Raw genomic sequence first — 21,434 nt, 5'->3', positions numbered from 1 at the left:
CGCTATTTTTTTTTTATATTTTTAATATTATATTTTCTAATAATACACAAACATTTGGATTTCGTAATCAGGCCGTGCAAAATACTTTCCTAACATAGCATCACTTTTCCAAAAAAAATCGAGATAACAAATACCACAAAAACATCCACACTTGAATTTTGCAAATCCCAATACATTGTAGATAAAATGAAGTGTAAAAAAGATACAATACAGAATACACATCCCAAACAAGCAACAGGATAGAGGGAAAAAGGTGTAATTTCAAAATAGAACAAATGGGTGAGTTGCATAAATATGGCTATGAAGAGATGGCTGGCTCAATTTAATTTTCCTTTTTCAGAACAACCCTTTAAAAATAGAGTTTCTCTTTGGTTTATATAACTACCATCCACCACAAAGAGAGGCTCTAGGGGGGAGCAAAACCAAAAACAAGAACAAGAACAACATCAACATCAAGTTTGGTTGGTGTTGTTTCATTTTCAAATAATCTCTCTCACCATGATGAATAACATGGCCTATCCCAACAAGGCCTTCTTCCTCTTTGTCATGTTCTTTTCTGCATCTCTTCACCTTGGCATGTTTGATACTTCTCTTGATCAGCTTCTGCCTGGCCTAGGACAAGGTGCGTTTCTACAAGATGCAAAATGCATGCAAAGGCTTCTTCCATGCCAAGAATACCTGAAATCTCCAAACAACCCTTCTCCGGCTTGTTGTGAGCCATTGAAGGAGATGCAAGAAAATAACACGCAATGTCTTTGCAATTTCGTTAACAGCACTACTCTATTTCAGTCCCTTGGTGGTTCCAAGGATGAGATCTTGAAGCTCCCCCAAGCTTGTGGCATCAATTTTGACCCTTCTAAGTGCAACAACACAGGAGGAGGAGGATCCCAAGGTAATAATAATAATAATAATAATAATAATAATAATAATAATAATAATAATAATTAATGATTTCTTTATTTCTTGTGCTTTGTATATGTATACTATAATTTTCATTGGTTTTAATTCTTTTTCTTCTTGCAAAAATCTATTATATAATTTGTAATGATTTGTTTGTCTGTTATTTTTCATCATGTCATGTCATGATATTTTTCTCCCTCCTCTTCTTTTCTCCATGGAGAAGAAAAGTTGTCATTTGTTGGAGATTGGAATTGGAATTGAGTTAGGTTGTCACGTTTTTTATATTTTTTGGTGAATTCAAGTTTTTCATTATTATACTTATTGTTTCGTTTTGAAATTATTCTTCCATTTTGATATTGATAGGTGATCGCTGAGTAATCCACGTCATTTTGCATGATATCCGAATAAACTTACTTATATGTGTTGCATTTTCCACATGTATACTCCTGAACAAGACAGAAGGCATGCAAAAATCTTATTAATCAAATTGATGAATCCTCCAGGGCAATAACATAAATCTCTTCTAAGCAAATATGAAATTTGTTAATATAAGTCCCCCTCACTAATAATGCATGTATCTTGGAATGTCTATTGGATTGTCTTTGTTAATGACCTATTTTTCTATAAATAAATAATAATCATCAAATATAATAGGTTTGTTGATTTTTATATTAATTATTTTAAAAATTACAAGTGATAATTTCAAATTGATAGGAGGTGCAGAATGTGCTTAATAAATTTCAATATCTTTACCTTTCCTTAAAATTTTGCATTTGAATTGCATCAATGGTCTGGTCTAACTTTAAACTTGTTTTGTTTCTTTTCATTGTAGAACAAAGCTCAACAGCAGCATCAGAAGGTAAATCATCACCAACCCATGTGTGCTAATGTTCACATAGGAGAAAAATTTTTAATTAATAAGAACTCATAAAACATTGAAAATATATTAAGAATTTCATTCAATAAGTTAAAAACGAAATTAATTCAGAATAAATTCATCTGTTAATAATAAGCTTTGAACTATTTGTTAATCAACATGCTACTTCAACCTAGAGATCGATGCAAATGGAAAAGTTTGTTATCCTAGTTATGCTTGAAGCAATATTTTTATGAACAAGTCTGAGTAATGTGATAACTAATACTATATTTACTGCTTCTAGGTGAATATGCTGTATCTGAAGAGGAAACTTCTGAATCAACAAGTTCAACAAAAATGATTACGCCACATGGAATCATTTATTTTGGTGTACCTGGTTTTGTTGCATTGTTGACAGCTCTAGTATTTTCTTCATACTAGGCCTATGTACGAGTTTGCTTACTGTTGAAATTTATGTCTTGGTTCTGCGAATTTTCATGTGATCATTACAGAATGAGTAAAGAACATGTTCCCAGAACTCTCTATAGTGCAAAGCATTTTGAATTTTAATTTTGCAGTGGCAGATATATTTAGGGTCATCATTCACCTGATTCATCAAATTCAATTTATATTGAGTAAATTCTTTTGGAAGATTTGTTCATTCCTATGTCTGTACACATATAGTTCCTTTGTTTATTTATTTATTTTTATTTCTTTGGCTCTATATCTGAGTTGGAATGGTGATAGTATATCGCTGATAATGGCGCAGCCAGTAGTGTAAATTGCCAAAGCACATCTTTTCTCTAAAGAGGGATTTTATTTAATTTGTAGAGCACTTTTTCATAAATTTACAATTAAAAGAGATAAAAAAAAGAGAAAAAGAGTAATATAATAGAGAGAATTGAAATATGCTATAAAAAAAGAGAGAGAAATATAGGGATAAAAAAATATATAAAACAACGCCATATTAATATATTTTAGTAAATATTAATCAATATTCATTTAAATCGATGATATCTCACAAAATAATATCATTCATAACTCGTTAATTGAATAAAATGTAAATTGTTTTAGATCATATTTATTTTTCATGTATAGGATAAAAATAGTAACTAGTAAGAGAATCGAGATTCTAATCACATATATAAACATAATTATCTATTAACTATACTAAAAGTTATAATTTTTTTCTTAATCCTTCCTATTGGTATTTTAATTATAATTACTGACGACATATATAGTTTCTCACGATTTTCTTAAAACGAAAGAAAAGAGTGGAGCATGTTTTAATTTCAGATGAGAAGGTTTGGAAATCATTTAATAAAAAAGAAAAGAGAAGATGTAAAATAATATTTTTGGGTAATTTCTAATAAATTTCAGTGATGCATTTCTCTAGTAAAAAATAATTCAAAAGGAATAAATTAATTATTTTTTATTTTTATTTTCAAATAAAACGTAAAGTATGCAATGCAACTTAATGTCCAGAGCTGAAGGTCCACCGAAGCTAAAGGTGCTTCCACACGCAGCAGATTTTACCTCCATAAACCCTTCGTTCTTCTTCGTCTCCCTTTGCTTCTCTCACTTCCCATGTCTGAGTGGCTTCGACGCCTTCCCTCGCCAGAATGCTAACACATCTCCGCCGCGCGGCTGCCGCATGCGGTGGTGCTACCTCCGACCACTTCCTCGCTCTCAGGCAGTTCAGCTCCGCCGTCGTCGCCGTTTCCTCCGTGTCTGATTCCGATCCAACACTTCCCTCTTCTTCCGATTCACAGAGTAAGTGCTGATTCCTGTTCCTTCGATCGATTCTCCATCTGGGTCAATCTTGGTTTTTGCAATACTTAAGTCCCTCTTCATAAAAATTCAATCTTTTATTTTATTGTCATTTATTTTATTATTTTTATTTTTTGTATTTTGTTTTGGGTATGAAAGGAAAAGCATCTAGATGGTTGCTATTTCTACCTGGGGCAATCACATTTGGCCTTGGGACTTGGCAGATTGGTAGAAGAGAAGAAAAGGTGTGTGTCTTTTTGGCATTGAATTCATAATAATTAGGAATCTGTTTTGTTTTTCTTCACATAATAATTTGTTCTCATAATCTCACTTGTAGAATTTTGAACCGTTGATTTTGATGAAATAGGGGGAGGGAATAGGAGGGAGGAAAGGAATGATGTTGATTGATACTATGTGAATGATGGAAGAGAAGATTATGTGAAACGTGAAAGTAACATCACCCTAATAATTATACTTGTATTGCTTTTGCAACAAGGTGTTTGTAAGTGAATGGGGGGTATATAACAATGTGCTTTGTGATGAGGATCAAGAAAAAGAACTACAGTCTACAAGCTTGGTGGATTGTGGTCTTAAATGTGATCTGTGGTGCTATTGTAATTTTTTTTTTTGTATATGTTACAATTTGTGAACTTTCTCTGAACTAACATGGCTTAAAACGTGTATTATTATTTGTGACTGTCAAAATTTTGAGACTTTGAATCAATTTCTGTTGACATTAGTGATCTAGGTAACTTCAAAAAATATGATGCATCTAGGTGATATAATGTTTTCTCATTTTCCTCTTCATGTTTTGAATTTAGTAATATTTCATCTGAGAATGTCACTCATTTCTTAAGTCTTAACCATTTAGGAGATTTCTAATCGAAGGCTTATTGCTTATATTGTGGAATGGATTATTGCCTTCATTTCCATCTCTATGATACATGGATGACTTGAATACACGATGTTATAAGAATTTCATTACAATCAAACATTATTAGTTTACTAATAGATGGAGTATTTTGTTGTAAAGATTTGGAAAAAAGTTTTGGGGATTGAGTTTATTTTATCTGAACTCATGCGATTCCATGTTTGGATATTTGCTGTGCATATCAGCTAATTGAAAATTTCTTCCATCTTTCAATGTTGCAGATTAAAATGTTGGAATATCGAGAGAAGAGGTTGCAAATGGAACCATTAAAATTCAGTAGTGCTTATTCATCAGATGAGGAATTAGATTCTCTGGAATTTAGGAAGGTGGTGTGCAAAGGATATTTTGATGATAAAAAATCAGTCTATGTGGGACCACGTTCAAGAAGTATTTCAGGAGTCACTGAAAATGGCTACTATATTATAACACCTCTTATGCCAGTTCCCAATTGTCCTGACAGGTAAACATAAACGTTAATAGCTTTGTCAATGAAAGTAATAGATTAAGTCATGAGAAACTTCTAGTCTCTTGCATTACCCTTTTTGTTTATTTTTAGGGCTTAAATTTCATTAAATGTGAGTGTAAAATTCTATACAGAACAAGAAAGTAGAAGGTCAAGCATCATTAATTAGAGTTGTTAAGGCTTTCATTTCAGTTATCTTCTAGATAGGTTGTGCTGCATTGTTACTTGTACTGTAAAACTATTTACGCATTCTGGATTGAAAATTTCCCTCATAATTACCTCCTGTTTTTGACACCATTTGATAAAATGATGAGTTTTCTGTTAAACTAATGTTAGTTGATATTGAAAGTGTTGCTCATTATATTCAATATTACTATTTATCAAAAGGAATTAAATCTTCATGTACGGAATGAACTTTAAGATTTTACTTTTGGTAATGATTATTAACTTATTGTTGCCCATTATGTATGTTTCATGTCGGTGTCTTTTCTTTTCATCAATATAATTATCCATGTGCAATGTGTTTACTGTGTCTGGCTAATCTTTGTTGAGCTTTTGAGGGCTTAGAATATCTTGGATTTATTTCATCGATTCATAAGCTTTAAGTCCTAATTTTTCTAAGCTATGTTGTCTATGATATTATCAAGTCAACCGTAGTTTTTTTCTTGGTCATAAGCAATCAATTGCTAGTTTTGAATACTACCCTGCCACTGGTTTAATAGATAAGTTACATTATTTGTTCTGAGTTTCTTCAATTTTTATATTGTGTATTGTTTCTTCCAGTGTAAGCATTCCAATTTTAGTCAACAGAGGGTGGGTTCCACGTAGTTGGAAAGACAAATTTTTAGAGGCTTCACAAGATGAAGATTTGGAAGATGCTCTTCCTTCCCCTTCTCACGTTGATGGAAGTAAATCTTGGTGGAGATTTTGGTCTAAAAAGCCTGTTATTGAGGTTGCCTCTCCCCCCAATCATATCCATATCCATATCCATATCTTGTTTAATGCAGAAAAAAAATTAAATTTGAACTTCTCTCGTGTAACTTACAGGATCAGGTTGCATCTGTTACACCTATAGAAGTTGTTGGCGTAGTTCGTGGAAGTGAGAAGCCAAGCATATTTGTCCCGGCGAATGACCCTGGGTCTTCCCAGTGGTTCTATGTTGATGTTCCTGGCATAGCTCGTGCTTGTGGCCTTCCAGAAAATACCATCTATTTTGAAGATACTAACGAAAATGTGAATCCAAGTAATCCTTACCCTGTGCCCAAGGATGTGAATACCTTGATTCGAAGTTCAGTCATGCCTAGGGACCACCTAAACTATACATTGACATGGTATGCAACTTAATTTTCTCTCCTCATTGGATATTGATGCATTTTTGGGTCAAATTAAAAATTGATTTATATATATTGTTATTGTATTATTGGTGCATACCAGCTTTTCTATATTTGATTGCGATATCATGGGTTTTGCAATAATGCTTAGGTTACCACTGAATGATACCACTAATAGAGTAACAGTATATGATTGAAAATCAACTAAATATTAATCAAAGCAAACCCCATCCATCCTTTCTTGATTGTAAGTGCTATTAATTATGATATTTCAGTGCTTATCTGGTGACATAAACTATTATTCTGTCATTATTTTAGAGATTCAGATAAGTTGGCCCATTCAAACTTATTTTTCTTCTCTCCCTATCACCTGTTCTGTTCATTGTTATCTGTTAAATGTCATAGTTTTTTGTATAATTGTATTCTTCTCTTTTTTGGTAGGGCCTTTTGTCTGTGTGTCTACCCACTTATAACTAGAATTTACTTGTGGAAATTAAGATTAACATAAGAAATAAGGTTTTCAATGTGAAGGCAATGAAAATATGCAGCTTTCTATTAAATTGAGCCTCTAATGATGAGGTTGAAGAATCTTTCTTACAATTTTCCATTTGTATATTGGTCAGGTATTCTCTTTCTGCAGCAGTTACATTTATGGCTTTTAAGAGACTTAGACAGAAAAATAAGCGGAGATGGCAAAGTCGGAGATAGCAAAGTCATTTTGTTGCCTGTTATAGTTGAAATTTATGGACACATACTCCCTCATTTGGCATCTTGATACATCTATCTATCTATCTCCTTGGAGCATTGTCTTCCCAATCTTTTCTTCAAATCTCAACTTTCAAGCAATTTAGTCATTCAAGTGAAGTCCTCCTTGCAAGTTATCCTCACCTCAAAAACACTTATAAAATGAATGTGGGGTGATATTTTTTGTGCAACAAAACCATGTTTAGAATTTTGATGTCAAGGGGATGAAGATGCCATTTTTTTTTTGTCTAGAAGGTCGATTTTTTTGTTGAAAAAGCAACTAGTGTTAGTAGTTATATTTGGATTGTTTGTAAGGTTCAGAAGTTGTGACTTGTGAGTATACTACAAATCTTATTGACTCATGGTTATTGGTTCCACTAGGTCCCGTTCAGAGTGGTTGTGAGTTTCCCGTTTTCAATTGTGAAATGTAATTTTAAAAACAAAATGTGTTTGAATAAAATGGGGTTGAGTTGATTTTGTGATTATTGTTTTTAGTTTTACCCTAACTCCTCACACTTTCCCTCATGGTCATCTCTCTCTTATACGTTTGTCGGTGGAAAACCTGTGGCTGAAATCGTTTGGTGTTTCTGGTATGCTATTTTTGTTTTTTTATTTTCAGTGCTTCTCCTATTTGCATTTGGCTTCACCGTCTCTATTCTCTGTTTACCTTGTTCTCCTATTTCCTGTTTTTATTTTCATACTTTCAATTAGGGCTTTGAATCGTGGTCGTTGCTGTGATCTTAACTCCTGTAAATTTCGTGACAAATAAAACAAAACCTTTTTCAATTTTGTGATTTTGACGCTACCATGGTAATTCTCGAATGCGCCGTTCCCACGGGCCCCTTTTCCTTAATAAAATAGCACTTATATTATTATAAACTCAAATAATTAATTTTCAATTAGCCCACCGTTTTCCCTTTCTGCCAAAGGTGTGCGTAAAATTTTGAGAAAGCCAATTAGGCTAAATGGATAATGCAGGGACATTTTCAGTTTTTTCTTTTTCTCGGAATGGGGGTTGCTTTGAGGATCTGGGTATGAGCTAATGCACATGGGAATATCCTATCTATTTCATTATGTCTTTGTAGTGAGTGATTTAATGTACAGGGAAATTTGGAAGGTTCATATGCAACTTGGTGCCTATTTTCTGTGGCTTACAGAGGTTGCAAGATATGTCTTCATAGTTTATGTTGAAAGATATGTTTCTAGTGTAGAAGTGCAACATAGTTAGCATTTTTTAGTCTTTGGTACACTGACTATTTCGAGTTTGATAGAAAAGTTATGTTAAAATTCAATTTGATGTCATTTCTTGGGGTGGCATTTGTGACAATACCAAGCACTTTTTGGCTTAGAGTAGTGCCACGACAATCGAGATGGTCCGCATATGGTTTTGCTTTGTGCCCAAAAATTGCTTGAAAGTCCTTGCATATCTTGTCTTCGAGTTCAAAGTTGAATGTATGCATGTTAATGTTTGTGTAAGATGCATGATAGGAACAAATATTATGTACTACTACGTGCCCTGCATGCTATTCACGTGAATTTTTTTGCTGGTTCAGAGTCACTAAATGCAAGATAGGAACAAATAAAAAATAGTGTTTTCCTTTTGAAATCATTTGTTCTAATTCTGTCTTTTTTAAATCCTTTAACATTATTTTTTAATCCTTATGAAATCACATGTAAGCAATCTTTTTATATATTTCTTTTTATTGTATATATGTTGAAGTATCTAATAAATTTCCGATATTTCTTTCTTAAATCCTTAACATTAGTTCTACTACTTCTTACTTCTTTTTTATATTATTTTTTTATTTGTTTGTCTATTTTTTTTATATTGTACGATCTTGGAGCAAGAATATTTGACTTATTTTTATCTATTTTTAATTTTCAACAACTTTTTAAAAACTAAAAACCAAAATAAATTCAAACTGAAAACTTAACAAAAAATAATTTTGATTTTTAAAAATTTCTAGACTAAAGACGAAAAATTACTCCTAATATGACCTTAATAAAAGATAATCCGGATGGAGCTCTTGAAGAGAAACTCCACAGTAATTTGGAAGTTGTTTGGAAAGTGTTCATGTTTTTATTTTTAAAATCTATTTTATAAAAATATTTTTAAAATGAATAAACAGTCAATCTTGTATTTGAAATATTATTATTCCTTTAAAGTAGTTCTTAAAGTAAGAAAACTATTCAAATAATTTTTGGAGTACTAAATATATATCACTTTAGTCCTTAAGTTGATGTACTTGAGTAAATTTTAAGGATCAATAGTTTAAAGGATTTTTAAATATTTGGAGGATTATATATGTTTTTTGGATCAGATGCAATTGGTTGAGTTCATGGGCTATATATTGACTTTTGATCATTCCTCAAGCAGCTTAATATGGACTCTTCTATATCTATCTAATAAAAGAGAAGGCCAATGAAAAGTCAATTATGCTCATGCCTAAAATTTTGACATGTGACACATTTCCTGGTTTTTGGGGCTTTTTGCCCCTCCATTTCCCCATGTTGCTTCTCCGACGTGTCTTGCTGCCCAACGTTTTCCGATCATTGTCGTTGTGCCCGTGCACTGCGCTACGTCCCGTCTATCTTTTACTTCTTCGGTTTGGTGCTTTGTATCATGCTTTATCTCTTTCCTTTTCAGTTTGGTTCCTTCTTAAGTTCTGTTCCCTCAGTTCTTCACTTTCTCTTTGCTTCGTTCTTCACTTCAGTTACCACGAGTCAAGGTGTGAGTTTTTAAGTTTGTTATGCATATTTAGTTCTTTATTTTGTGTTTTTTGCTTCTTTGCTGACTTTCATGGTTTGTTTTTGGGTCAGTTCCCTTTGTTTTCTAGTTTGCCTTTGTTGAAGAGTTATGCATTCTTGCGTTTGGTTTCTTATTTATTGTTCACAGTTGCAACTGCATCTCTTTTTTTTGCCTGTTATGTATCTTTAGTTCTTTATTTCATGTTTTTTGCTTCTTTGCTTCATCTCTTTTTTTCGCCTGTTTAGTTCTTTATTTTGTGTTTTTTGCTTCTTTGTTGACTTTCGTGGTTTGTTTTTGGGTCAGTTCCCTTTGTTTTTCAGTTTGCCTTTGCTTTGTTGTTCACTTTGGTTACCAGGAGTCAAGGTAATACTTTTCCACTGACATTGTTGAATAGTTATGCATGCTTACGTTTGGTTTCTTACTTATTGTTCACAGTTGCAACTGCATGTCTTTTTTTCTCCTGTTATGTATCTTTGGTTCTTTATTTCATTTTTTTTCTTCTTTGCTAACTTTCCTGCTTTGTTTTTTTTTTTTCAGCTCCCTTTGTTTCCCAGTTTGCCTTTGCTTCATTGTTCACTTTGGTTACCAGGAGTCAAGGTAATACTTTTTCACTAACATTGGTGAATAGTTATGCATTCTTGCATTTGGTTTCTTACCCATTGTTCATTGTTCATACAGTTAAGGTGTTATTTTTTTCCCTGGTATACATGTGTAGTTCTTAGTTTACTTTTGCATGGACATTGGCTCATATTTATGCATGCTTGCGTTTTGTTTCTTGATCATTGTTATCACTTGCAAGTCCATGTTACACTTTTGCAGGGACATTGGCTCATATTTATGCATTTTTGCATTTTGTTACTTGCTGATTGTTAACACTTGCAACTGCATGTCTGGTTCCTAACTGATCAACTGATTTTTTGGTTTTTCGTGTTCATGCTTTCCCATTTACTAGATCATTGAGTAAGAAGCATACAATTTTATGCAGCGTTTTGTTTCTTGCTCATTGTTGTCACTTGCAAGTCCATGTTACACTTTTGCACGGACATTGGCTTATATTTATGCATGTTTGCGTTTTGTTTATTGGTCATTGTTAACACTTGCAACTGCATGTTTGGTTCCTAACTGATCAACTGACTTTTTGGTTTGTCGTGGTCATGCTTTCAAATTTACTAGATCATCGAGTAAGAAGCATATAGTTTTATGCAGAATTATGGCACGTATTCCGGATAAGATAAAGTCCATTAATGGATAAAAAAAACCCTTAAACTTGCTGTAAGGATCAATGATATTTGGTTTGTTGGGACTCCCATCAAGTCTGAACAAGCTAAAATGGTCATAATTGATTATGATGTATGGTTTTATTTTGTTTATCTGTTTGGTTATCAACCATTTAACCAATTACTTATATACTTTGGCTATTATAGGGAGATGAAATCCATGTTGTTTGTAAGCAAGATCAGCTAAAGTCTTGGAAGGCTTATTTGAAGGAAAATTGTACTTATGTCATGCATAATTTTAAAGTCGTGAAGAATGATGGTCAATTCAGAGTTTGTGACCATCAATATAAATTAGCTTTTACTAGAGTTACTGTTGTTAGGCAATTCGATTTGGATGGTCTTCCTTTTAAAAATTTCAAATTTGTTGAATTTGCCAATGTCATTGCTGGCCGCTTCCAACCTGGGCTGTTGGTTGGTAAGTTCAGCTGCAATTTGTCCAATGACTTTGTTCACAAAATTTAAGCCTTTTTAAATGACATGCCTTTATTTTCTGCTTTCTTAAGACATTATTGGCGTCGTTGATGAGGTCGTCTTTCACCAAGTGTCATAAAAAAGTACAAGGGTTGTTTTTAAACTCAAGGACTTGAGGTTATGTAGTACAATTTACCTTTTTGTTTTCTATGTATTCAATGATTATAAACTGACACTATCATCACTGTTTGTTTGCCATAGTGGCCAATTGCTATCTTGCACTCTCTGGGAAAATTATTGCTTGCAGTTCTTAGACTACTTGAATGAGGTTGAAAATGATGCCCCAATGATTGTTCTCTTGACCCACGCCAGAATTAAAGAAGGACAAGGTATAGTCTCATGTTAAATTTGTCAATTCTGGTGCTTATTAAATGGCATCTGATGTTTCTGTTTGTCACAACTACAGGATCCTATCCACCCTCAGTCAATAATTCGTTGAAGGCCTCAAAATTATTGATCAATGAATCGATGGTTGAAATTCAAGAATTCAGTTAGAGGTATTTTGGTCATGGTGCTGGTTCTGTATTTATAACCTTCCTGAATTACATATGTTGATTATTTTTTCCTACCTTTTCGTATTTATTCTATTTGTGTAGGCTTTTAGAATTAGGCATTGAAGTCTGGTCAGTTTTGACACCTCGTGGTCAAGGGAGTTCACAACTTTCAGGTTCTACTCAATTATCGTCAAAGGATGCATTTCTCTTAAAGGCTGAGGCAAAGACCATTTATAAGATTAACAACATTTCTGAGGTAATTCTGTTATTCATGTTTGCTATTTATTCAGATCAATGAAAAGTCCTGGTAACTAAAGTCTATTAACTCTAATCAAAGTCCTAGTATTTATTCCACGCCTCCACCAGTTGGTCCAAAATGTTATCACTATGTTTTTTCACCAGGAAATTGTTTGTGTTACTGTCGGCACAATTACCAGAATTGTTATGGATAATCATTCATGGTGTTATCCAGCTTGCAGTCAATGACACAAAAAAAACAGATATAGAGACAGTGCCATTCACATGTGCATGTGGCAAATATAATGATCAACCTGTGCTGAGGTAATTAGACCCCTATTCAATTAGTGTTCCCTTTATTTACCACTCTTTTTTACACTATTATATATATTGTCAGGTATAGACTTGAGGTGATGGTCAACCACAAGGAGGAAAACACAAAATTTCTGCTCTGGGACAGTGAATGTACTGAGTTGATTGAACAATCAGCTGATGAAGTCAATAGGCTGAAAATAACGGTACGTTACTGCATTATCATACAATGCTTCTTAATCTTTAAATTATCTTTTATTTGTTTGCTATCCAATATCATTACATATATTTAATTAACAAATTTATTATCTTTGCACAAGGATGGTGATGTCGATTTAAATGCTTCTCCCGAAGCAGTTGATAAGTTGTTGGGTTATGTCCTTGCATTTAAAAGGGAGTATGAATGATTACAACGACGTGTTGAGAAAGACCGTTGTAGTTATATGAAGTTACAAAGATAGGTTTATCCTTTTGACCATCTTTGAATATTCTACTTTTTAATTTCCCAAAAATATTAATATTTAATTAGCGCAGCATCCACCACATTCGCAAAAATCACACGCTCCCTTGGCCCCTCCCCTCTCTCACATCACATCCAGCGCCGCCAGCAATCCTAGGGTTCCAGTGACGATGCTCCCCTACGCTTCCATCCTGGGGGTCGCGGCGGCATTGGGCCGCAACCTCACCTTCACAGAGACCCTCTGGTTCAACTACTTCGCTGCCAAGTCCGATTACTTCCTCTAGTGCCACAAAATTCTATTCCTCTTCCTCGTCTTATCCCTCGTCCCCTTCCCCATCGTCTTCCGCGAATTCAAGCACTTCTCCAACCAAAAGTCTGCTCGTCGCTCGCCGAAAGCTTTAAGTGCTACAAAGACATCATGCGCATGTTTGTTCCCCTCATCGTCACCATCACCGCGCTCGTCGAGGGAAGAGATTTATTTATTGATTTATTAATCACTATCTTTTTTCTCGTAGAGGATTACACCAATTATTGGTTCCACATGTTTCTACACAACAATTGGGGGGACGAGAAGATTCACGGCGTCCACCACGAGTAGCATGTGCCCATTGGATTCACCACGCCCTATGCCCACTAGGTTGAGATCTTAATCCTCAGGATTCCCTCCTTTCTTGGACCTGCATGCCATGGTTCCTGGCCACATTATCACCTTCTTGCTCTAGATAGCCCTACGCCAGATTGAAGGCATTGACACGCATCCTTTTCTCACCTTTTTACTCCCTTTTTCTTTTCAAACCTTCAAAGCTTTATTCTAATTTTCTGCTAATAAAATGCTTTCCAACTGTAATAGAAATCTTTTAGCTAATGTGCTGCATTTTTTTAGGAAGAAATATGGATTCTCTGCATTCAATTATGTCCATTGCAAGGCCAAACCATTGTTCTATAGGCGACATAAAATCTTCTACAATTAGTTCAAATACATAAGAATTGAAAACATATCTAACTTGCAAGTAATTGCTAGTACTTTAAAGATAGTGAATGATCTACTCTATAATTTTTGTGCTCTTAAGTCCTGACTCCTATTATTGATAATCTCTCTTACATTAGAAGCAATTGTATCATGTTCTTGATCTGCCATTTATTGTATCTCTTTACAATCCATATTTGCAGAACTTGGTCCGTACACTCTGGATTAACTTTTACTCAGGTATGCTCAGTCCTAGTTGAGCTCTCTATGTGGGGTTTTACTTTTACTAATAAATTTCTTAATACTTTTTATGTTTCAGAACATTGTTTGATTTTTTTCTTCTCCAGGGTGATGTTCATCATGACATCTTTAAATGGTCAAGCAAGTCTGTTAGAGACATCATGTAAGTAACTTGCATTAGGAATTTTTCACATAAAGTAAATTTGTTTCCTCAACTGAAATTATTCAATTGATTAACTACAGGTATCTTTGTCCTCAAGGGGGTTGCAGAGAAATCAATGGCTATCCTAGAGATTGTTCGTAACAAAATTATTAACTCATGGTTAATGATTTGTGCCTATATATCCTTGCTTTCATCTTAGTTTTAACTGCATGTTCATTGTTCAATATGAGAAAATATTCATTCCAGGTAAAGCTGCAAGCTACATACACTCACTTGAGTTTTTTTTTTCTTGATTAATAACCAGATTTGGACAAAATAGCAGCTAGACAACGCAAAATAGTATATTTTGCTTCTTTATCGATTGTTTAGAGATGTGTGAATAGTTTTGTGACAACTGAAATATGGGCTTTTGGTCCAAAACAATTTATCTTGCTTTTGTTTTTGCTTGTCTTTTTTTAGTGCATTTTTTTGGATTGGACTCAATTGGCATGCTTTCATTTTTCTTCTTATTTTTGTTTCTTTCATGCATATGTATTTACTCATTTTAGTTACTGCATAGTATACTAATTACGCATTGGTAAAAATATTAATTGTGGGGAGCTATGCCTAACTTTCTGTGCGTATTATGACATTTAGTAGGGATGCAAGTCGAATGGCTTTGAATTGCAATGGCTTTGAATTGCTTTGGAGGTTAGAATCTTACTGTATACTACATAGTTCTCACTTACAACATATCACTTTAAGCAACACCATTATTTATGCTATTTAAATTTATTTTTATAACCATGAGATAAATTTATTTTAAGCAGTGATTAAGTTAACAAATTCTTGTGCTATTTAAATTTTTCTTTGAACCATACTCCTGTTCTTTCCCTAATTTTGCTCTCGTGGCCTTTAGGGCTGGTGGAATTCTTAGGCTTTTGTTCTATGTCTTGGCTTCCCCTATTGTTGTCCTGCTCTATTACTTCATCTTTGAGTCCGCAGACATTCAGGGACAGGTTCTCATCTTTTTCTTTTCTGTTGATGATTTTTAGATAATTTCTTTTTTCCCGTAAATACTTATTAGAGAAGAAAATTAGAAGATAAACTATATTGATTTTTTCATGATAAAATCAACTCATATAATTTTATTTTTGAAGATGCAGAAAGAATGGACAAGCCAGCATACATGACGTGCGAGCAAGGGTTCAAGCTCATGACTTACTTGTTAGTCACGTGAAGTACTCTACAGATTAATATATATATATATATATATATATATATATATATATATATATATATATATATATACATACATATTTCATATCTAGTGTTTATTTAGCTGAAATAGAAAATTTATCTTATGCTAGTTTTTAACACAAACTTTTATTAAGTGGGATATCAAAATACAATAAACATTAATTAAAAATACTTAATTACAAAATTATTTCAATGTTTTATCTAGTTTTAATTGAATTTCTCCTTTTATTATTGATCGGGATTTTTTAATTTTTGGACTTTGGATAATTTTGTTATTGTGTAGTTGGATGAGCTTAGGCAAATATACGAGGAACAACCAGAATTTTTGGAAAAGGTGACTTTTGGTGTAAATATTAATTGAGTAGAAAAATTATATATATTTTCTTCATGATACATCTTTTGCAAGTTTCATCATTGCAACTTTCTTATACATTAAGCCATGGGAGTATTATAAATACTCTGTTTTATAGAAAATTCTCCTTTTTAATTGGTATACTACCACTGGATCTTACATTTAGTTCTAATATCTCTTGCTTAGTTTGTGGAAATTTGAAATTTGCATGACATAGTTTGTTAGCTGGATAATACTTCAAGCCCTTTTCTTCACTTCACTACATGCATACCTTTTTATCTTAAATTCATATACATTGTTAATATACTAATGATTGATGAGTGTTGCTAGGTGCACCTAACATTATTGTTGGTGCACCCAGCAAAACTATTAAATGCCAAAATTGCCCCTGCTTGTTTTTCTTCTTACGGATCAAGGTGATCCGTACGTTGATCCGTAAGTGTCTTACAGATCAAGTACGGATCACCTTGATCCGTAAGAAGAAAAACAATTTATTAATTAGTTTGTTATATATAGAAATCTATTTTTTTAGTTGAGATTCTTGTAATTGAAAACGATTAGGCAATACATGAATTCAAACAGTACATTAACTTCAACATAGTTGAACGAAATTAAATTTCCATCAAATACTACAACTAACTAACTCATGCTAATTTTACGACAAGGACAACTCATCTTCCATTTGCGGTAAAGGTTTACTGAAAACAACTAAAATTTCTATTGGCCCAATCTTTTTCCAGTAGTTAGACTCAATGAGCACCTTCATCACGTCCTCGTTGGTTTTGAGTTCAATTATTTCAAATTTTATAACTTTTTCTGAATACTCATGGTGACTTGGTTTCCAAAAAAACAATCGCGTTACCATTTGTGTTTCATCAACACCATAAGGGGGAATCCCACGAGGCACAACTTGTTTGATCAAATCCTTCAGTTCATCCATGGTACATCCGGTGGGAATGTCAAAGTTTTTGGGATTTTTTCCTGTGAACGAGTAACCAACAAACTCATTTTGACATGACATGTTCCACCTCCAATTGTAATATAGTAGGGCATCATGAGTAGGGGTCATAGTAGTTTCAAGTAAGTTTAAAATACCATCTGGGGTTCTAGCAATGCTACATAATAACTCAATCGGACCAACAAACGAAAATTCATGATTACACATTAACATTGTGTTAACATCAGCATCATCTTTCAGTTGCATACATTGAAACCGAAATTGATTACCTGCATACGTTAAAGGTTGCCGGTAGTAAATTTCATCCAAAAATTGTTTGTCGGTTAGCTTAAGGGTATTGTGTATTCTGGTTTTTAACGTTTGAAAATCACACTCGTTAGGTACTCGAATGGGAATTGGAGTGGAAGCTTGGAAGGAAACACCACTGTCGTTGTAAACAATGGATCCATTTGGAAAAATAAAACCTAATGTGGAGTTCACAACTGTCTGACTGCTTATCTCTCCCAAGAATGCCATAGTTTTTTTGTAAGACTTGGGTTAATACTGAAACTTGTGCTTTCTTACAAGGTTAGGTTGTGCCATATATATAGATGAGTTTTAATATCAGTGTTGCATTTTTTAAAGATTGAAAATACGCATGCATATGCTTTTTGTATGTGTTGTCAACTACACGAATGACATGACATGCTTTAGCTTGCATCAGATCTGCATGTGTAGTCATGCTGTGCAGGGTCCTTTCACGTGCTTTATGTTAATTCAGACAACAATTTATCATACACGGTTTTCCACAATGTGTAGTCAAGTCAGACAACGATATATCATACATGCTTTTTTAGAATTAAGTAATAATTTTGTTGTGGACGTAACAAATAAATTACATATATCATCAGGCATTTATAAATTACATGTTCAATCATCATTTATGTCAACATAGTCTCTCTTGAACATCACGAAGCTCTTGTAATGCTGCATTCTGCTAATATATGGATTTGGCCATGACTTCGCCTGCGGATGACAATTGCTAGACCATAACAATGATACAGGCGGTAAGGGACAACGTTCTTTTAAATAAACCTGTTGTGTATGCGAAAAAAATGTTAACTCAATCCTACAAAACTCATTGCATAATCATAAAAAAAAAACACTTCATATCTACAATGTACCTCAACAAAATGATTGTCATACACATGACCGATACAAATTATACGATGCAATGAAGAATTTGTCAGCGATTGACTTCTAAGGGGAAAGAATGTCATGCTTTGTTGTTTAGACAAGGATACAACGGTTACGTTATACCTTGATGCAATGGCATGTCCCATGTCTGTTATATCCATCCACTTATCCGTTGTCACCTAAATAAAACAAATATACACGTCAAACTTAATTTCAAACTAAAGTCTTAAAAATTAAATCATAAATTACATACCTTGGTTAACCCATCAACAAGTAGTGACATCCTTAATTCCTCAAATCTCTCCGTGTCACCAAAGAGCTTGATATAGTCTTCTGAGAAATTGGCAAGTTCTTTAAGCAGATGGTTGGAGACCACCGACCAAGAGTCTTGACCCATACCTAATAAACCGGCAACCGACTGATATCCACAGTTACCATCACCTTTGACATCAACAATGTTATCAATGAAGTCGTGCATAAATGGCTGAAACTGGTCCAACATGGGCATCATCGTTCTTCGATTCGGTTTCTTAGAGGATGATGCAGTACGTCTCACCAAAGAATTGCTATTTTGTTGTGATTCAAAGGCATCTACATACTCTTAGTAAGATGGATCGCGCTTTGTTGACCTTGGGTTCCTACTCGTAGTTTTCTTCGGTGCCCCCTTTGTGTTAACCTTTGCTGGAGGAGGACACATCGAATTCTGATCAGGGTGTGCAATTTCCCAAAGTTTACTTCTTAGAGTAAACTTGCCATAAACATCAAGTTCTTCAAATTTTTGGTATATTATTTCCATTACATCCTTGATGCCCACCTCGGGCTCAGATAACCCTTGGTCTGAAAAACTGAGTCTCCTCCAGAACATATGAATTGAATCAAGTGGGATGAAACCACCAACATATTTGGATATCTCACAAGCACAAGGAAGACCAAGCGTGGTTCTCACCACACAACCACAACTTGAGGGATTCTTGCCAGCATAGTGAACACGCTCTAATTCAGCAGCAATCTGATTTAAAGCATACCTTGAAACCATTCCAAGTAGTCTCCTGTATAAGGTTTTTTGGAACACATGTCCAACGACATGTGTACTTGTTTCAAATGATGCTTTAATCTGTGTGTGCTGCAACGTAATCATGTTGTTCACGACATCCCACACACTGCATAAGTCTCCAATGCTATTTTGTAACAATCTTTTTAAAGACTAGTGAGCAGATTCAACCTTACATTTCAAATACACAAATAAAAATAAACATATACAATAATACAATTCCATAAATTTTTCAATGTTAATAGAAATAGTTGAAAAGTTTCATACCTATTTGTTGTTGTGTTTCCTAAGTGCATCACCTTATTAGTCCAGGCGGAAACAAATTTTTCCTTGTGTGGTATTATCCATGTTTCCTTGACATAGTCAACAAATATTGGCCAAGGTGCACAAGCTACTTCGAACTTCTTCAGGCATTCATCAAACTGCTGTTCTGAAGGACAATCAGTCAGAGATCCCCAGCAATCCATGACATAATCCCAAGCATTTTTTTGCGCAATTAGTGATTTACATTTAGCCTTTACATTCTTGTTTATGTGAAAGATGCACAACAAATTTGTGCATTCAGGGAATACATCTTTCACTGCATTCATCAATGCTTGGTCTCTATCAATGACAATAACTCCAGGGAGGGCATCACGCTTTAAAAAAAGGCCTCGGAAGCGTTGTAAAGCCCATACCAAATTATTAACGCGTTCACCCTCCACATATGCAAAACCGACAGAGAATGTCATCCCAGTCGGTGTCACCCCAACAAAATCGAGCAATGGGAGTCTATACCGGTTTGTTTTGTAGGTGATGTCTATCAAAAATACCAAATTGCTTGCGTTGACTAACTTCACTGAATCAGGGTGACACCAAAAGATATCACGAATCTCGTCTTCATCCTTTATTTTGTGTCAATAAATATATTGATCACGTTCAAGAAACTTCATCAGATGTTGCATTTCAAGATCGCTTCCTCTTATGGAAGAACGAAATGCACTTCTTGCATTGTATATCTGTTTAATAGTCGTACAGCTATTGACATTGTGTTCCTTCAGAGTTAGCAGAATGTTTCTTGGCTTCACCATGAACTTCGTCATATCAGCAATAAGTGTTTTTTCAGCTTTAGTCAATCGCCCCGCATATGGATGTCCAACTAATGACTTGGCCAATTCATGATTATGCACTCCACAAATTAAATTCACCATCCAACCTTCTCCTCCAACCACTGGCTTGCAATGAAGCTTGAAAGGACACCCACATTTCCTAGTCCCAGTGTCTCTTCTGATAAATTCTTTTTTCTCACACTTATACTCGTCACTCCTTTCATAGCCAATTAACACAAACGTACTCCTTCCTCTACTACCTGTGTTTGTGTCCGACCTTAAAATCACCGCCACAAATCCGTTTTCATGAGCCACGGATCGAGCCCACCGCAAAACATCCTCTCGACACTCAAACACCTACAAAATCCACATAATTTAAGTTTTCTACCAATATTCATTTTATTAAATATGTGACAAACATTAACATTATAACCTGAGAAGTCTTGAACGCATCCGAACAATCAACATGTGGTTCATTTGCAACACATGATTCTGCATTTTCATAATCCATATCCGCTCGTTCAGACATTATTTCATACATCCACTCATCTTCATCCATCTAACCAAATCAAACAAAAAATGACCATACTAAAAAATTAGTAATTTAAAAGAAAAAAGGAAAATAAATGGAAAAACAGATGCAAAAATGCAAAAACAGATGCAAAAACAGCAAATACCAAAAATAATACACTTACGGATCAAGTTGATCTGTAAAAAGCTTACGGATCAACTTGATCCGAAAGTCATCCGTACGTCCGCGACGAACAAACACCATCTGCGTACCTCATTTGCCGCCACCGACCACCGCAAAGCTTGACGCCAGAAACTTCACCTTCACCGCTGCGCTCAACGTTGCTACCCCCACGAACCAGAGACAATGCCGCATGAAAAAGTGAAAACGAGAAGCAAAGCTTTTTGAAAATGGAGGTAAGAAGCTTTTCCGAAAAAAAAATGACATTTTTAAGGAAGAAAGGTGATAGGGGCAATTTTGACATTTCAAAGGTTTGCTGGGTGCACCAGCAAAAATGCTGGGTGCACCTAGCAACACTCATGATTGATGACATTGTAAGCCCAAGCTAACCCTAAGTCCATAAGCCCACTTAACTTAATATTTCTAAAATAAATATCCAAGCAAGTTTTTATTTTCATTTTCCCATCTCTTTCACTGTTTTTTGTTTTCTCACCACAAACCTTTTACATTCATT

At 34.3% G+C, this 21,434-nt stretch overlaps 3 protein-coding genes and 1 pseudogene across 3 annotated transcripts; 3 read left to right on the top strand and 1 right to left on the bottom strand.

The window, feature by feature from the left end:
* The first annotated feature begins 398 nt into the window (after positions 1-398).
* Positions 399-2,417, top strand: LOC114417715 (lipid transfer-like protein VAS). Its single transcript, XM_028382799.1, has 3 exons — positions 399-892; positions 1,733-1,759; positions 2,061-2,417. The coding sequence occupies exons 1-3, from the start codon at positions 499-501 to the stop codon at positions 2,195-2,197; spliced, it is 558 nt and encodes a 185-aa protein (XP_028238600.1). The 5' UTR covers positions 399-498; the 3' UTR covers positions 2,198-2,417.
* Positions 2,418-3,241: 824 nt separating this feature from the next.
* LOC114418688 (surfeit locus protein 1-like) lies at positions 3,242-7,480 on the top strand. Its single transcript, XM_028384160.1, has 6 exons — positions 3,242-3,529; positions 3,686-3,771; positions 4,679-4,917; positions 5,704-5,872; positions 5,968-6,251; positions 6,875-7,480. Exons 1-6 carry the CDS (start codon positions 3,379-3,381, stop codon positions 6,957-6,959), a joined length of 1,014 nt encoding a protein of 337 aa, XP_028239961.1. The 5' UTR covers positions 3,242-3,378; the 3' UTR covers positions 6,960-7,480.
* A 5,685-nt stretch (positions 7,481-13,165) lies between these two features.
* Positions 13,166-15,965, top strand: LOC114420333 (annotated as a pseudogene).
* A 1,851-nt stretch (positions 15,966-17,816) lies between these two features.
* LOC114419253 lies at positions 17,817-20,807 on the bottom strand. Its single transcript, XM_028384886.1, has 6 exons — positions 20,663-20,807; positions 20,558-20,586; positions 20,058-20,506; positions 18,344-18,477; positions 18,078-18,269; positions 17,817-17,988 (listed from the first exon to the last, which is right to left on the bottom strand). The coding sequence occupies exons 1-6, from the start codon at positions 20,786-20,788 to the stop codon at positions 17,824-17,826; spliced, it is 1,095 nt and encodes a 364-aa protein (XP_028240687.1). The 5' UTR covers positions 20,789-20,807; the 3' UTR covers positions 17,817-17,823.
* Positions 20,808-21,434: the final 627 nt, after the last annotated feature.

The sequence above is a fragment of the Glycine soja genome, chromosome 7 (genome assembly GCF_004193775.1).
Source record: "Glycine soja cultivar W05 chromosome 7, ASM419377v2, whole genome shotgun sequence".
In the NCBI taxonomy this organism is placed as follows: Eukaryota; Viridiplantae; Streptophyta; class Magnoliopsida; order Fabales; family Fabaceae; genus Glycine; species Glycine soja.
Note: the sequence above shows the minus strand (reverse complement) of the source record. Positions and strands in the feature narration are given on the sequence as shown.

Coding starts and splice junctions, on each gene's coding strand:
- LOC114418688 (XM_028384160.1), top strand. CDS start 3,379: ATGCTAACACATCTCCGCCGCGCGGCTGCCGCATGCGGTGGTGCTACC. Junction 3,772..4,678: donor TTGGTAGAAGAGAAGAAAAG/GTGTGTGTCTTT, acceptor TCAATGTTGCAG/ATTAAAATGTTGGAATATCG. Junction 6,252..6,874: donor CTAAACTATACATTGACATG/GTATGCAACTTA, acceptor TATATTGGTCAG/GTATTCTCTTTCTGCAGCAG.
- LOC114419253 (XM_028384886.1), bottom strand. CDS start 20,788: ATGGATGAAGATGAGTGGATGTATGAAATAATGTCTGAACGAGCGGAT. Junction 20,507..20,557: donor TGTCGAGAGGATGTTTTGCG/GTGGGCTCGATC, acceptor GGTGATTTTAAG/GTCGGACACAAACACAGGTA. Junction 18,270..18,343: donor TTGTTGATGGGTTAACCAAG/GTATGTAATTTA, acceptor TGTTTTATTTAG/GTGACAACGGATAAGTGGAT.
- LOC114417715 (XM_028382799.1), top strand. CDS start 499: ATGATGAATAACATGGCCTATCCCAACAAGGCCTTCTTCCTCTTTGTC. Junction 893..1,732: donor AGGAGGAGGAGGATCCCAAG/GTAATAATAATA, acceptor TTTTCATTGTAG/AACAAAGCTCAACAGCAGCA. Junction 1,760..2,060: donor CTCAACAGCAGCATCAGAAG/GTAAATCATCAC, acceptor TACTGCTTCTAG/GTGAATATGCTGTATCTGAA.